Raw genomic sequence first — 15,603 nt, forward strand, 5'->3', positions numbered from 1 at the left:
AGAGCAATACTTATATATATATATATATATATATATATATATATATATATATATATATATATATAAATATTTACTTAGTAGTTATTAGTTATTGTAGCTAGTGGTTTAAAATTTTTCCTAGTAGAGTGTCTTACTTCTACCGGTTATGTCAGAGAAAGCCAAATCCGGCTTTAAAAGATGTCAGTGTGGACAGAAAATGTCCATCACTGACAACCACGCTTCCTGCATTTACTGTCTTGGCCCTCTCCACCTACAAGAGGATTGCTCTATATGCCATTCCTTTAGCGGGAGGGTCATGACAGATAGACACAGGAAACTTATAGATAGGGGACTACTTAAGCCTGCCTTCCAGGAGGCTTTGGACAAATTGGACCAGGCTTCTAAGTCCTCGAAGGGGTCGAAGATATCGGAGCCCATGTCATCGGCTCCGAGTTCATCTTCGGTTGCTCACGGTTCCACAGACTTCGGGGCCGAGCGTCGAACGTTTGTCTTTCACTGAGCCCCAGGTCTTGGAACCGGTGTTGGAGCTACCGCCACCGTCCATTCTTCGGTCGGTGCCATCTTCGGCCCCTTCGACCCGATCTTCCAGACCGTTATCCAATACAGATGTGGATCGTGTCATGCAGAAACTCATGGAGAACATGGCCCTTTCCAAGTTGATTGCAGTTTCTTCCCAATTGGTGTCGAAACTAGAAGGCCTCCCTATATCTCCAACAGGTCCTCCTTCAAGACCCATCCAGTCTTCGGAGCCGGGAGAGGATGAGCCGATGATAGTGGAGCCCTCGGTGCTGAAACCGTCCATTGTACGATCGACACCATTGACTTCGACTCCTTCGGAACCTGTAGGTGAGTCGCGGAGCCGACGCTCTCTCCTCGGTTCCGGGACCGAAGGTTGTACCGACCTTTCGGTGCCGACTCTCCCTCTCGGGGCCTCGGCGCAGATTGGCTCGGCTCTGTCCTTGTGGTCGGGGCCCACGGCCCCCGTGTCTGGGATGCTTCCATGTTCTTCGGAACTGGAGGAGTCCTCTGCCTGGGGTTCAGGGGGTTTTGACCTTATGAGGAAGGTTTTGTCTGCACAGGCAACCACTTCATCGGAGGCGTCTTCACCCTCCCCTAAGGGGCCGCTTTCTGTTTCTGCCCCCACGACCCATCCAAAGCGTAGAGCACCATTGCCTCAGCCACCCCCAGAGGGTGCCCCCTGTTCCTCGGAGGCCTCACCGGAAGCCCCCTCCGATGAGGTTCCGAGGAAAAGACTGTGCAAGAGGAGGCACTTAGATTCCCCGCAGGAATCTATAACATCTGACACTGACTTGGATGAGGCAGAGGGGTCCCCATAATCCCCCTCTGAGGATGTCTCATTTGCGGACATCTTGGAGATCTTAAAACAGAGGGGTGATTGGCAGTCCCTAGCCCCCACTGAGGACGAGTCGGTGCTGCTGAAGGCTTTTGGGGCTCAACCTTCTACCTCCTGGGTTACTCCGCCCTTCGATGAGTTAATGGATTTGATTGCTCGAAGGGTGTGGGAGACACCGGACACAGTGGAACCGGTCCCTCGAAAACCGAGCAAATATATCACCGCCCCCAGGACAAGGTTTATCTCACCAAGGGAGTTCCGGTCGACGCTATGGTGGTGGCGGCGGCAGCCACTAAAAAGGAGATGTCTGAGTCTTCCTCTTCTGTTCATCCTCCTAATAAGGATTCTAGGACTATGGACAGATATGGGAAGCGCGTTTTTAGTTCGGCGACTTTTTCCATGCGTTCGCTAAACTATTTGACACATTTTACACGTCTGCAGATGGATCTCATCAAGGAGCTGGGAGATACCCTCCAGGGTAACACAGATGCTGCTGTTTCAGATAAGGTAACAGCACAGCTTAACACCCTTACCTCCATAGTGAACTCATCCATGAGGCTCATCTCGTATGCGGCTGAAGGATCAAGTAGAGCTGCAGCTTCAGCGATTGCTCTACGAAGACAATCTTGGATGCAGCTGTGCTCATTTGTGGAAGCCTTCAAGTCTTCCTTCGCCAACGCCCCCTTTGATGGTGCCACTCTCTTTGGGCCCAAAGTGAAGGAGACACTAACTCGGTGTGAGCAAGAAGGAAAGACTCTGTCTGCTGTCGAAGTCCATTGTTCCGCTCCAACTAGACCGTACCCCAAAGGGCAACGAGGCGGAAAAATGTGGTTCTGTAAAACTCAGGGATCTTACCAGGCCACACAGAGTGATGCCCCCTCCAGAGGCAGAGGGGGGGTAGAAATGGAAGACGTCGCCCCGGTGGCAGAGGGGGTCTGCAGAACCAAGGCGACAGGGATCCTGTCCCTGGTAAGCCTTTCCAGCACTCCTGCTCTGGAGGCAGTCGGGGGTCGCTTGGCTTTATACCCACAGGCCTGGCTAACTCTTACCTCGGACTCTTGGGTAAAAAGCATTGTAACCAGAGGATACAAAATCCCCTTCATATCAACTCCACTCCAACAAAGAAGGTTTCCAGATGTGCAACCCCATCTGCGAGGCCCAGCAGCAATAGAAATTTCAAAGCTGCTCGAAAAAAGAGTCATCCAACCAGTCCCGGCGGACCAAAGAAGATCCGGAACTTACTCAAGGTTCTTTTTAGTTCCAAAAAAGACAGGGGACTGGAGACCGATTTTGGATCTCAGCAATCTCAACACCTTCGTGAAGAAGGAAAAGTTCCGGATGGTCACGCTTCAGTCGATCCTTCCATTTTTACAGAAGGACGACTGGATGTGCTCGATAGATCTCAAGGACGCGTACTACCACATCAAAATGGCCAGACCGTCCAGAGATCACCTGCGCTTCCGGCTGGGAGCCAGTCACTTTCAGTTTCGAGCCCTGCCCTTTGGGCTCACCTCAGCCCCCAGGGTATTCACCAAATGCATGGCAGTGGTAGCGTCTCACTTGAGACGTCTAGGATTCCGGGTGTTTCCCTATCTGGACGACTGGCTCCTCACCACCACCACCGAGCGTCGCCTCATACAAGCCAGAGACTACACAGTCAACCTTTGTTTCCACCTAGGGATTTCCATAAACTTCAAAAAATCTGCCTTACTGCCCTCACAGCATATTTCATTCATCGGAGCAGACCTAGATACAGGTTTAACACTGGTAAAGCTCCCTCCAATAAGGGCTTCATCCCTCAAGGAACAGGTTCTTCTTCTACTGCAAAGCAGGAAAGCCCTGGCCAAACTAGTGTTGAAGGTTTTGGGACTCATGGCAGCGTCCCTGATTGCAGTTCCTATGGGGAGATTGCACATGAGGCTCCTCCAATGGCTGCTGTTCACGCAGTGGTCATTCCAGCAGTTACCCCTAGCGCACGAGATTCTGATAACAGATTCTTGCAAACGAGACCTCTCATGGTGGGTGTACAGTCAGGATCTCACTATGGGTCGTCCATTTGTTCTACCCAATCCGACGGCCACGATAACCACGGACACTTCTCTGATAGGGTGGGGGGGGGACTATTTCAGGGAAGAACAGTCCAAGGGGAATGGTCCAACATGGAGTACAACCTGCACATAAATGTTCTGGAAATGAGGGCGGTGTTCCTGGCGTTGCAACACTTTCAAACCCTTCTACCTCTAGGAACAGTAGCAGTTCAGACAGACAACATGTCTGTAGTCTGGTACATAAACAAACAGGGGGGAACCAGATCTTACCCATTATGCAGAGAGGCCATGAGAATTTGGCAATGGGCAGAGTCCACGGGTCGTTTTCTGATAGCAACGCACATCCCGGGGTCATCCAACGTCATTGCGGACAGGTTGAGCAGAGCCATCCTGTTACCTCACGAGTGGTCCCTCAATCCACAGGTGGCGGAAAGAATTTTCCGCAGATGGGGCCAGCCTTGCTGCGATCTATTTGCTTCCCCGATGAATACCAAATGCAGAAGCTGTTTTGCCCTTCTATCCCCTCTGGGGGATGTCTCCAGGGACGCACTGATACACGATTGGCCCCCGGGACTCCTATATGCATTTCCACCTACCCCCTTGATTCCCAAATTTCTTCAGAAAGCCAGGAACCTGGAAAGGACAATTATACTCATAGCCCCATTCTGGCCTTGACAGATATGGTTCCCCTTTCTTCGAGCCCATCAAACAGAGGAAACGTGGATCCTGGACCCAGTACCAGATCTACTGACCCATTCGTCGGGAGTTCCTCACCCGTCTCTTCTATCCCTCAAACTAGCAGCTTGGCTGCTCCACTTCCCTGCCTAGCCAGGTCTGATCTACTTTCTCCAGCAGTTCATCGCATTCTGGTTGCCACTCATAAAGCTTCCACTACAAAACTCTACAGGAGTAAATGAAAACGCTTTGTATACTGGGCATCTAGCCAACACTTTGACCCCCTAGTAGCTCCTTTACATAAAGTTCTAGAATTTCTATCTATCCTCTTTCACAAAGGAGCCTCTACTTCCACACTAAGAATACAGTTGGCGGCCATATCCGACTTCCATGTTGGTGAGGACGGTTCTCCCATTATGTCCCACAGGCTTTGTAAGGCTTTTATGAAAGGAACCTTCCATCTTCCACCGCCCGTCAGAGACCCTTTATTCCCATGGAATTTAAATTTATTATTGTCGCAACTAATGTTGCCACCCTTTGAACCAGCCTCGTCTTGCCTCCTGAAGTTCTTGTCGTGGAAGACACTTTTTCTCATAGCTGTTACTTCAGTTCGAAGAGTATCAGAGCTGCAAGCACCATCAGTCCGGCCGCCTTACTTAATTTTCCACCCAGATAGAGTCTCCTTGCGAACAAATCCGTCTTTCCTTCCTAAGGTATGTTCTGTCACGAATATTAACCAGTCCATAGAACTCCCTACTTTTTTTCAAGAACCATACCAGCAAGTTGGAGTATATGCGGCACAAGTTGGATGTCCACAGACAACTAAGATTTTATTTGGATAGGACTAAAGATTACAGGAAAACAGATCAGATTTTTGTCGCGTTTGCAGACAATAAAAAGGGCATGGCAGTTACAAAACATACACTATCTAAATGACTTACTGATTGTATAGCTTTTGTATATTCTAAGTCGAATCAGGCCTTGCCTGCCAAACCTAAGGGCCATTCTACGAGATCCGTTTCCACTTCTTTGGCTCATGCAGCTCGTCTGCCTTTGGACACGATTTGTGCAGCAGCCACGTGGTCTAAACCACATACTTTCATCGCTCATTATAGGGTTGACAAAGCCTCCAAAGACAGGACATCTTTTGGTTCCACTGTGCTTAGGAACGTTCTTCCATGAGTCATTCGGGGTGACGGAGCTAGGGACGCTACCCGTGTGTAAGAACAAACGGCGAGATTGAACACTCTCACATAAAGAAGTTATGTTCTTACCATAACGTTCCATGTGGAGTGTTCATCTCGCCTTCGTTCTTACATTCCCTCCCTTCCCTCCCTCAAGTGTTTGGAAGAACGAGTAGGACTAGAGTCTGGTCTAAATGCCTTAACCCCTTCCTGGTATATTGTTTCTTGCCTCATGGGGTATATTTCACTACCCTTAGTTAATTTGTTAAGTGAGAGAGTGTCTCTGAGTTCTGTGGCAGTGTGTAGCCTTAGCACCTGAGGTTTTTGGTTGGTCTGGTTTATTCGCAGTCTAGATCTGAGTAATGGCAGGGAGGATTGTGGGATATAGCCTGGTCTCGAGCTTCTCTAAGATGCAGAGCTTTGCTATGCGGCCGACTCGGCTCCGAACCTGTGTGTAAGAACAAAGGCGAGATGAACACTCCACATGGAACGTTATGGTAAGAACATAACTTCTTTTTTTGTAAAACTGAATTCGAAACAGTCGCACATCTCATTGCTGATTGCGACATACTAATGGCAGAAGGACTATATACTGAAATGCATAATAATGTGGCAAGACTGTTGCACTGGGGATTGTGCAAACATTATGGTATTGAAGTGGCTGAAAAACACTGGAAACATGAGCCACAAAGCATCATAGAAAATGATGGAAGTTTTTATCACATGGGATCGCTCATTACCAGCAGCTCAAAAGATAGAAGCTACAAAACTGGATATAGTGGTCCAAGAATAACCATCCTGAAAACCTTTCTTTATCAAATTCACATGTTCACTTCTTTGCAAGTGTGTCTCCTGTAGCATTGCTATTTGCACTTTACATTTTTTTAATAAATTTCACTACTCTCTCTTTTTTTTTGTATTTACCTTTGAGACCATTGACATTTAAAGACATTATAGAAAGCATCAATGTATTAAAAAGTTATTCCCACCATTTTGTGTATAATACTTTTTCTGTTTATATAGTTGTTTCTTGTCATACCCATTACAGCCTATGTCACATCTTACTAACTAAACTTTTTGTTTTATAAAAAGCCCTTAAAAAATAAATAAATGAATAAAACACCTCCAACAGCCCCTAAAAGCTATTAACTTAATATCAAATATCTCAGATCAAACAAAACCAAAAAAGCAGCAAAAAAAACCAATAATCCACAGAAAAGCAAATGCAGGTCAAAGGACTCCACAAAGAAGAAGCGATAAATCCACTTTTTATACAGCAGTAAAAGGTTAACGCTTTCGTCCCTGAAACAAACTAGGAACTTCATCAGACTGATGAAGATGGATCAAGCGGATTTTTCGCTTCTTCTTTGTGGAATCCTTTGGCCTGCATTTGCTCTTCTGTGGATTATTAATATCAAATATCTACTGTTATGGTAAGTTTGCCTTCATAACTGTACTTTTCTAACCTTCCTTCTCTAAGTTTACAAAGAGTTTTCTCTTTCAATTTTAGTTTATCAATAAAAAAAAAACAAAATAAGCAGTCGTAGCAAACATCAGGGAAGCTGTCCTTTAAGAAGCAGTATCAGGGAGGCTCCAGGGCGAAAGATGTAGCCTTCCAATACCAATGGCAAGCCAATTAGTCAGATTGATTGTTCGCCTGTTCTTATTCCACTCCCTTCCTACCATGGCAATCTTTTAAATCTGTCCCAGGGCATTAGTTTGCATCTTCCTATGTTGAATCAGAATATTTTGGACAGATGTGTACAGAGAATTATCCATCAAGGGTACAGATTGGAGAGAATGTCCATTCCTCCTTTTTTGGGGGATTCCCACTCCTGCAAACTAAGCTTCCCAGTTTCTTCAAGTTTATCAAAAGATGCTGTCTCAGGTGGGGGGGGGGTCATAAAACCAGTGCCCCTGATCATCTGGAATCAGGTTTTTATTCAAGAGTTTTTTTTGTGTGAAAGAAAGAAGGAACTTGGAGGTCTGTATTAAATCTATCTTTTCTCAACTTTTTTGTCAAGGTCCCTGCTGCCTTTTATACTTTCTCTCAGTTACCTGGTAACTCCGGACTTAAAAGATGCCTATCATCACATTCTATTTCACAAAGATTTCAGACATTTTCTAATATTCTTCTCACTTGGCTAACATTTTCAGTTTTCTGCATTACACTTTGGGCTTTCTGCAGCAGCAAGGTGTTTACAAAATGCCTGGCTTTTGTAATAGCTCATTACAGGATGAAGGTCATTCACATTTTTCTGTATTTTGACAATTGTCTTTATCTTTGCAGAGCCATTCTCAGAATGTCAGAATCCCTTTCCTAAATCAAACAGCTCTTTCTCAGTCTGGGATTCCAGTTGAACATTCAAAAATCTGCCTCAGTCCTGCTCACAGGATAATTTTTTCTTGGATGTCTACTGAATACATCTCTGTCTCTCATACACGGGCTTTTCTACCCCAAGAAAAAGCACACCTCTGCTTAGAGTATTTCTTGAGTTTTTTTAATCAATATACAGTTTCTGCCAGGGCGTATCTCAGGATCCTGGGATTCACGGCTTCAGTGATTTTCATGATACCACTAGCCAGATCACACATGAGTAAAATGTAATGGTACTTCATAAGTGTGAGCTCAACACCAACATCCAACAAATGATCAGGTTTCAGTCCTTGTGTTTGTAAAAAGGAGTTAAAGTGGTAGATGGACTAGTTCTGTCTAAACCATGGTCTGCATTTTTCTCATCCAGCTGTGATCCAGTCTTTTAAAACAGATGCCTCTATCTTTGCTTGTAGAGCTGTGTCTGTGGGGTTGAAGGTACAGGGTTTGTGAGATTTTGGCGGTTATGGAGCTGTCAAGTCTACATCATCCGTGGTCCCGGTAATGTTTGCACAGACAAGAGGTTTCCAGATCATTCTCCCAATGCAGACTAGCTATTGTAGCATGAGCTTTTGCAACCCAGCAAAATCTTTATTTACCTGCAGACAACTTTAACTTTCTGTCTGAGCAAAACACTGTAGCAGACAAGCTGAACAGAACTGGGACAGATCCTCTTGAATGGATGTTGAACAGAGAGGTCTTTCAGGAACTGGTCTGATTGTGGGAAGCTCATCAAATAGATCTGTTTGCCTCCAGACAGGACAGACAACTAAGGAAATTCTGCTCCAGGGTTCCTTCCAAGCAAGCCTGGAAGACAAATGCTTTTTTTCGTTCTCTTGGATGTGAATGTTCCTCTATGCTTTTCCACCATTTCCACTGATACTCAGGGTCATCCTGAACATTCATACAGTTTCAAAAAGTAATTGTGCTGATCCCCTTTTGGTCCAGGCAACAGTGGTTCTCCTTTCCTTTGACATTGGTCAAGCGCAGTTACCAAAAGCTCCCACACAGACTGGACTTACACAAGAAAGGGGTTGCGTGATACAAACAGCCTTCAGTTAGGGTTACCACCTGTCCCACTTTGCGAGGGACAGTCCCTCTTTGGGCAGTTGTGTCCTGACAAAAAATTTTAAAAATGTCAAATGTCCTGAGATTGTAGGACAAAATGATTTCCTATATTTTATGTAATAGTTGCATAAAAGTTATTCTGTATCTAAAATACCTAAATGTTATAAGAAATAGATTAAACAACTAAAATGCTACAAGAATAAGCTTTTATTTAGGCAAAAAAGTTAAGTTCTATCCTTTGTACTGACCATGGGCATGTGTTGGTCTGTAAAATCTGATGTTTGTACCGAAAATGTCCCACTTTGGCCATTTGAAAAGGTGGCAGCCGTACCTTCAATTGATTGCCTGGATGATGGAATTTTTATGCCTTTTTGGCACTTTTTTCTGAGGATATGCAGCAGGTACTAATGGAGACAAAGAAATCTGCTACTGGGATATCATATATGAGTATATGAGGAAAGAACTTTCTAGTTGGTGCCATAGTAGCAACCAGGGCTCTTTTAAGATGAGGCTGCCTCTGTTTCTTCTCTGTTTGTGTGAGTTACTATCCTGTGGCCTATATTACTCCTTTATCAAGGTTCATCTGTTGGCCATATCTTCTTGTCTGCCCATGGATTCCTCACTTTCTTCTCTTATTCAGTTCAGTCAGTTTTTGATAGGGGTTTTGTACATCAGTCCTCCTGGGAAACAGGTGGCTTTATGTGGGACTGGAATTTTGTGTTTTTGAAAGGGAGTTTGTACATCAGTCCTCCTGGGAAACAGGTGGCTTCTCCTGGAAGTGAAATTTTCTGTTGAAAAATTGATACTTTCTCCATTTGAACCAGTTCATCGGGCTTACTTGAGGTTCTTAACATGGAAGGCAGTGCTACTAATTGCCCTGAGTTCTGCAGGAAGGATATCCGAGTTATATGCTCTTATAGTGGATCACCTTTATCTTGTTTTCCAAAAAGATAAGGTTGCATTGAGGTCTTATCCTTCATTTATGCCCAAAGTGGTTTCAGAGTTTATATCAAGCTAATGTACTAATCTCCTTGTCTTCTTTTCATCACCTGGTAATAAGGGAGAAAAGATACAACACACTGTGAATTTCACAGACAACTCGGGTACTACCTTGACAGAACTCAAAAACCTCAGGAAAGCTGAGCAGTTATTTCTTTCCAATGAAGGTAAGAAATCAGGACAGCCAGTATCAAACAGACTATTTCCAAATGGTTATGTCTCTTTACTATCATCTTTTGTTACATTCACCACAAATCACTTCCCGGCAGGTTTAGGACTCAATCTACCAGGGCCTGGGCCTCTTCTGTGGATTTTTTGAAAGGGGTTGAAGCATTCTAGAGGCAGCTTCTTGGTCCTGTTTCCATACTTTTACAAAATGCTAGAAGCTAGATTCCTTTTCCTAGTCTATAACAGATTTTGGTAGGAACATTCTTCAGGGGCTCCTTGATCCTTAATTTGCCTTCTCCCATCTTCTCTAGGCATGGTTATCTACCCATATTGCTTAGGTTACTGCAGTAGTGATGTAATGCTGAACATAATACAGTTGTGTAAATGAACTTACATAAAGTAGATGTTTGAATAGATCACTGCTACAGTAGATACTCCTGCCCACCATCCCACTTTTTTGTATGTATAAGCCATTCTAGTTACCAAGGTATGGATTTGTGTTTATATCTGTGTGTAGTTGTGGATATATATATTTATTTGCATATATATAGGTTTTTATATCTGTTTTACTTTTCATAACATACCATGCTATTCTCAGGGCACTAACTTCCCCCTTTTTATGGGAACCAAGCTCTGAAGTGCTTGACACCCAAACATTCCTATTTATAATCTCTGGTCAAGCTTGTCAGTAGTTTGGGTGTGTGAAAGGTGCCTTAAAGCTTTGAATAGTAGCCATCTGAGGTTATCCTTGGCAAGAATAACCCATACACCTTAAGGTACTGCAGCACTGATTTATTCAATTTACTTTTAAGTTAAGTTCACTAATGGTCATTTACCACCAGTAGTAATAATAAACAGAAAGGACAAAATTAACAAAGGTGACATTGCTTACAGTGGAATTAAAATTAAATGTAAATATTTGATCTCCCAATTCCCTGCTTATACTTATCAAGGGAACAATAACTTGTCATAAATTTGGGATGCAGTGGTCGTTAGCCTAGTACACACCTATGAACCTATAAAACAATAAAATATGGAGACTTAAAAACAGGAGAAGCCTTGCCTTTGTTGTCTGATCAGACTGTGGCTGGCACCCCCTGCCTAGCATCGCTGATATAAACATTCATTGGAGGTAGTGACTCCCTTCACTATTCACAGGAATGACATTTTTTTTCACTCAGTTTATCTTTGCAATATTTTTCTCAGCTGATTGAAGACAAGCAAGAGTTTTGCCTAGCCAGTCTTTTCAGGGAATTGAACCATTCACTCATCTACTCTTATAGTGAATACCTCACAACTTTGTTCATTTTTAGAAGTCTCTTGTTGCACAAACTGGTTTCCTTTATTCCTTTCCAGAGTTGGGGATTACCATGTTGATTGCGTTCTTCGTAAGAATTAGTTTATTCCTTTTTTTTCAACTTCATTATGTGGACTGTGTTGCCTGTTTGTTTTTTTTGGACTCTAGTAGCAAGATTGGAGAGAGTACAGAAGACTACAATTTATACCCCACTTTCCAGTGAATGCTGATGTAAGTTGATGAATGGTCCTCACTAAAGATGGTACAAACAAATTAAATAAAATGGGAAGCTGGAGGTTATCAGTCATGCATATTGCACTTGCAGTGATTACTACTTGTAAGAATGAACATCATTCCGGAAAAGCAGCACTATTTTTTGCAAAGGGATATGTGGGTATGAGTAGACATATAAGACGTACCAGGGAATCGTACAAGTTGTGTTACAGCTGTATTTCAGGCAATTTCTCAAAGAGAAATTATGCAAGTATGTAAAGTACATATCATATGAAGTGCAGTAGCATTTAGCCTGATAATTATCTTCATATTGCAACAGTCTTGCATAGTTTATGTGTCATTTATTTTCCTGTAGGGAGTATGCATTACCAGCTGAAGTACTCAGCCGAGATCTGGAAACTGAGCTCTCTCTACCTCATCATTTCATATGCATCCATATCATACTACTTTCTTACAGTATTATTGTCATCATCTAATTTTTATGCATTGTATGTTGCTTTATGATAGAGAATCCTTTAACAGGTCTTTTGCCTTGGAAATGCTTTTCACATTCTTTATAACCATTGTGTGGAAGGTGCATAGTGCACATGATCTTAGCCAAAAGGCTATGATGTGATCTGCAGATTTCTTCTTTAGCAAAGATTAGAAATGCTTTTCACATTCTTTATAACCATGATGTGGAAGGTACACATTGCACATGATCTTAGCCAAAAAGCTATGACATGATCTGCAGATTCTTATTTAGCAGAGATTTGAAATGCTTTACACATTCTTTATAACTATCACATGGAAGGTGCACATTGCACATGATCTTACCCAAAAGGGTATGATGTGATTTAGCACAGCTTAGATTGTTGTTTAAAGTGGTAGATAAGCTAAATCCTTAATTCTTTTTAAAATGAGGAATTGATTTGGGACACGTTTCCTTACTTAAGTGAATTTCATCTTATACCAGATTGTCTGTGTGTTGTTGTTGTTTGTCTTTCGGCTTTTCCTGGTTAGGGGTCGCCACAGCAGAACTCCGGTCCACTAATGATTGGCAGTTGGTTTTTATGGTGTCGAGTTGCCAGCCCGACGCCCAACCTTCAATGAAGGCATGCCCATTCAACACATGTCTTTCGAATGCCCGCTCGACCGCGGGGAGGACATGCAGACTCCACACAGAAGACACTCCCAACCCAAGCTGAGAATTGAACGGGAGAACCTCATGCTGTGAGGCAACAACACTACCACTGCACCACTGAGGAAGACATTGTCTGTGTGCATTTTTTATATTTTATGAGTAAAGCAGAACATTCTTAACAACCCTGTTTACAGATAACTTTTAGAAGGTGTAAAGAGCAAGCCTCTTCTTTCTCAAGGATGCTGGGACGTATACTGTTGAGTAGATGACTAAATGTATTACAGGTTACCTGTCAATCATATAGTAGTTTGAGTTGGCATAATTTATAATAAAGAAATTGTCCAAACAAGTACCAAAAATAATTTACTTATTCATTTATTTCTTGTTTTATTTTTCCTAGAGTTCTCGACTTACACAGTCCTTAGGAAACTTCATGTGTCCTTCAAGTCCTTTGTCTGCATTCAGTAGATGTTCTTCCCTGTTGTCCAAACCCTGCACTCCGCCTCGTAATGCAGTCAGCACTTTGAACAGGTTTGCTTGTAAACTGCTTCAAGTTTCTGTCTTTGTTGTGTAGTTTTACACAGTAATTAAATATTTGCATTGAAAATGTTGAATGTATTTAAAGCAGAAGGCTAGATGTAGGAATCAAGTAAATAGCATGCAATAAATACATAATTAATTTTAACCAGTCGAGGCAGGGAGAGATCAGCTGCTGCATTTGATGGAGGAGCTTAAAAGAGCATAACCAATTCCTGTTATATACACGAAAAACTATCTTTCAGAGTTTTCTTGCTATTTTCCCAGCTGGTGAACAGTGCTTATAAAATGTTAACTTGAATGATAAAGGAAAGATCTTATTATTATTAGTAGTAGTGTCATATTATTCATTATATTTTATAACTCAAGATACAATAGAGGGGTGCTGGGTGCCTGCTGAAGTTAATACAATTCAGAAATAACATTTGGTGACATTTTAAAAAGATTGAGAAAGAAACTGCAAGAGGATTTAGGATACTCGGTTGGAAGCCATTAGAGAGAGCAATACCTCATGTAAGTTAAAGAAATGCTGCTGAAAACTGTACAAAGAATGCAGCATTCCTAAAAACAAAGTTATTAAAATTACCCTGACAAACACTTTTAACTAGATGTACCCAAAATGCATCTATTCACAAGCACGCCTAATTAAACCACCAGTTCATTTATTCATACATATTATAAACCTGTATTCCTGTTGAGGGTCATGGGAATAGTAAATTGAGCAAGAAAAATCAGAGTTCTATATTCCAAGCAGCAGTCTTCAGATCATCCACTGAGATCTCCAGGCTTACCTGACAGGCTAAGAGCTATATGTCTACACTATGTCCTGGTATGCCACAAGGTCTCCTTGTTGGCTGCAGTTGCATACCTTCCATGGCAGGCACCCACATGTCATGCTCACTAAGTGCCTTAGCCACCTCTACTGTCTTCTCACAACCAGATGACCAACAGCTGTCCTTCACTGTTTTGAAAATGATCAGCCCAGTAACCCTGCAAAATATCTAATTTCTGCTGCTTTTATTCATTTATCTTATCCATTCGCTTAATACCCAAAATGTGTTACCATAGGTGAAGATAGAAATCAGAGGTAATCCAGAAAGCTCCAGTCAAGTCTGGTATCCCACCTATGATAAACAGAGTACAAAGGACCAGTCCAGATAAAATCACATGAGCTAGCAGATCTAAGTGACTATCTCTTTCTGATTCTCTTCCTATGGGAGGAGTAAAGATGCCTTGTTGAAGTTTCAGGTAGTTTATTCAGTTAAGTAGATAGATGCACAAGTGGTCTTATACATCATACCATTTCTTTCTACCCCTAAACAAAGTATAGAGATAATGTCGATCAAAATCATGAAGATGAGGAAAGACAAGACATATCCTTCAGAATCCAGCATCTGTCTTGACATTTGGGATATCTGCCCTCGTTGTGGATTAGAGCTGGCAAGCTTGTCACTCAGGTGCTTTTCCAGCACTTAAGATCTCCCATTTTCTGTAGTTCTGTGTGATTCTAGTCTTGCCCCAGATCTTATTTGCCATTTTTAATAGCAGACAAGATACATCAATGATACTGCCTTCTGAAAAAAAGACTCTCATCTATGTTGTTGTTGTTTGTCTTTTGGCTTTTCCCGGTTAGGGGTCACCACAGCGGAACTCCGGTCTGCTAATGATTGGCAGTTGTTTTTTATGGTGTCGAGTTGCCAGCCTGACGCCCAACCTTCAACGAAGGCACGCCCATTCAACGCATGTCTTTCGAACGCCCACTCAACCGCATCTATCTACCTTCTTAATTGAATAAACTACTTGAAACTTCAACAAGGTATCTTTATTCCCCCTACATGGAGGTTATCAGAGACAGAGTCTCCTAGATCTGTTATCTAAAGTGATTTTATCTGGACTGGTCCTTTGTACTCTGTTTATCATAGGTGAAGATGGGAGACACACAGATTAATTAGTAAATTGAGAACTTCGTCGCATAAAGCAGCTGTCATTGCAGTACAGTACAGAACTTGGAGTATTAACCCTGCTCAAACCATGCATTAGTTAGTCTGCCAAATCCCCTTTTTCCCTCTCTCATAAACAAGACCCCAAAATACTTAAAGTCCTTTTTTTGGTGTAACTCCTTCCACTGTCAGCTGCAGAGAGCAACCCAGTATTTTGCAGTAGAGAATAGAGAGTTAGAAATACAGATTTTCACCCCAGCCACTATCACCTAAAGCCAAGAGGATGTGTGAAATCAGCAAAGATACAAGCCTCATGTCCCCAGATTGAACGCTTTTCAAACCACGACTGCACTTTGAAATCCTCTCCATGAAAATCATGAACATGAGGGAAGACAAGACATATCCTTTGGAGTTCTGTGTCCATCCTGGTGGTTGGGATATATGCCCTCGTGGTGGGTCCAAGCTGGCAAAGTTGTCATTCAGATGCTTCTCCAGCATTCAAGCACCCCCATCTTGTGTAGTGCTCTTTGTCTTGCCCTAGATCTTATTAGCCATTCTGAGCAACAGACGTGATCATCAGCAATCCTATCTTCTGACAAAAG

The 15,603-nt window shown here is 42.7% G+C and overlaps 1 protein-coding gene across 1 annotated transcript in view; it reads left to right on the forward strand.

The window, feature by feature from the left end:
- The window catches only part of LOC122797198 (KAT8 regulatory NSL complex subunit 1-like), a 1,944,458-nt gene that overhangs the window by 745,721 nt on the left and 1,183,134 nt on the right, over positions 1 to 15,603 (forward strand). The window contains exon 4 of the mRNA XM_044066025.1: positions 12,925 to 13,055. Within this exon, the coding sequence (XP_043921960.1) occupies positions 12,925 to 13,055 (131 nt within the window). The remainder of the gene's footprint in view (positions 1 to 12,924; positions 13,056 to 15,603) is intronic.

This window comes from Protopterus annectens, chromosome 3.part0 (genome assembly GCF_019279795.1).
Source record: "Protopterus annectens isolate FY-2018-M chromosome 3.part0, PAN1.0, whole genome shotgun sequence".
NCBI lineage: Eukaryota > Metazoa > Chordata > Ceratodontiformes > Protopteridae > Protopterus > Protopterus annectens.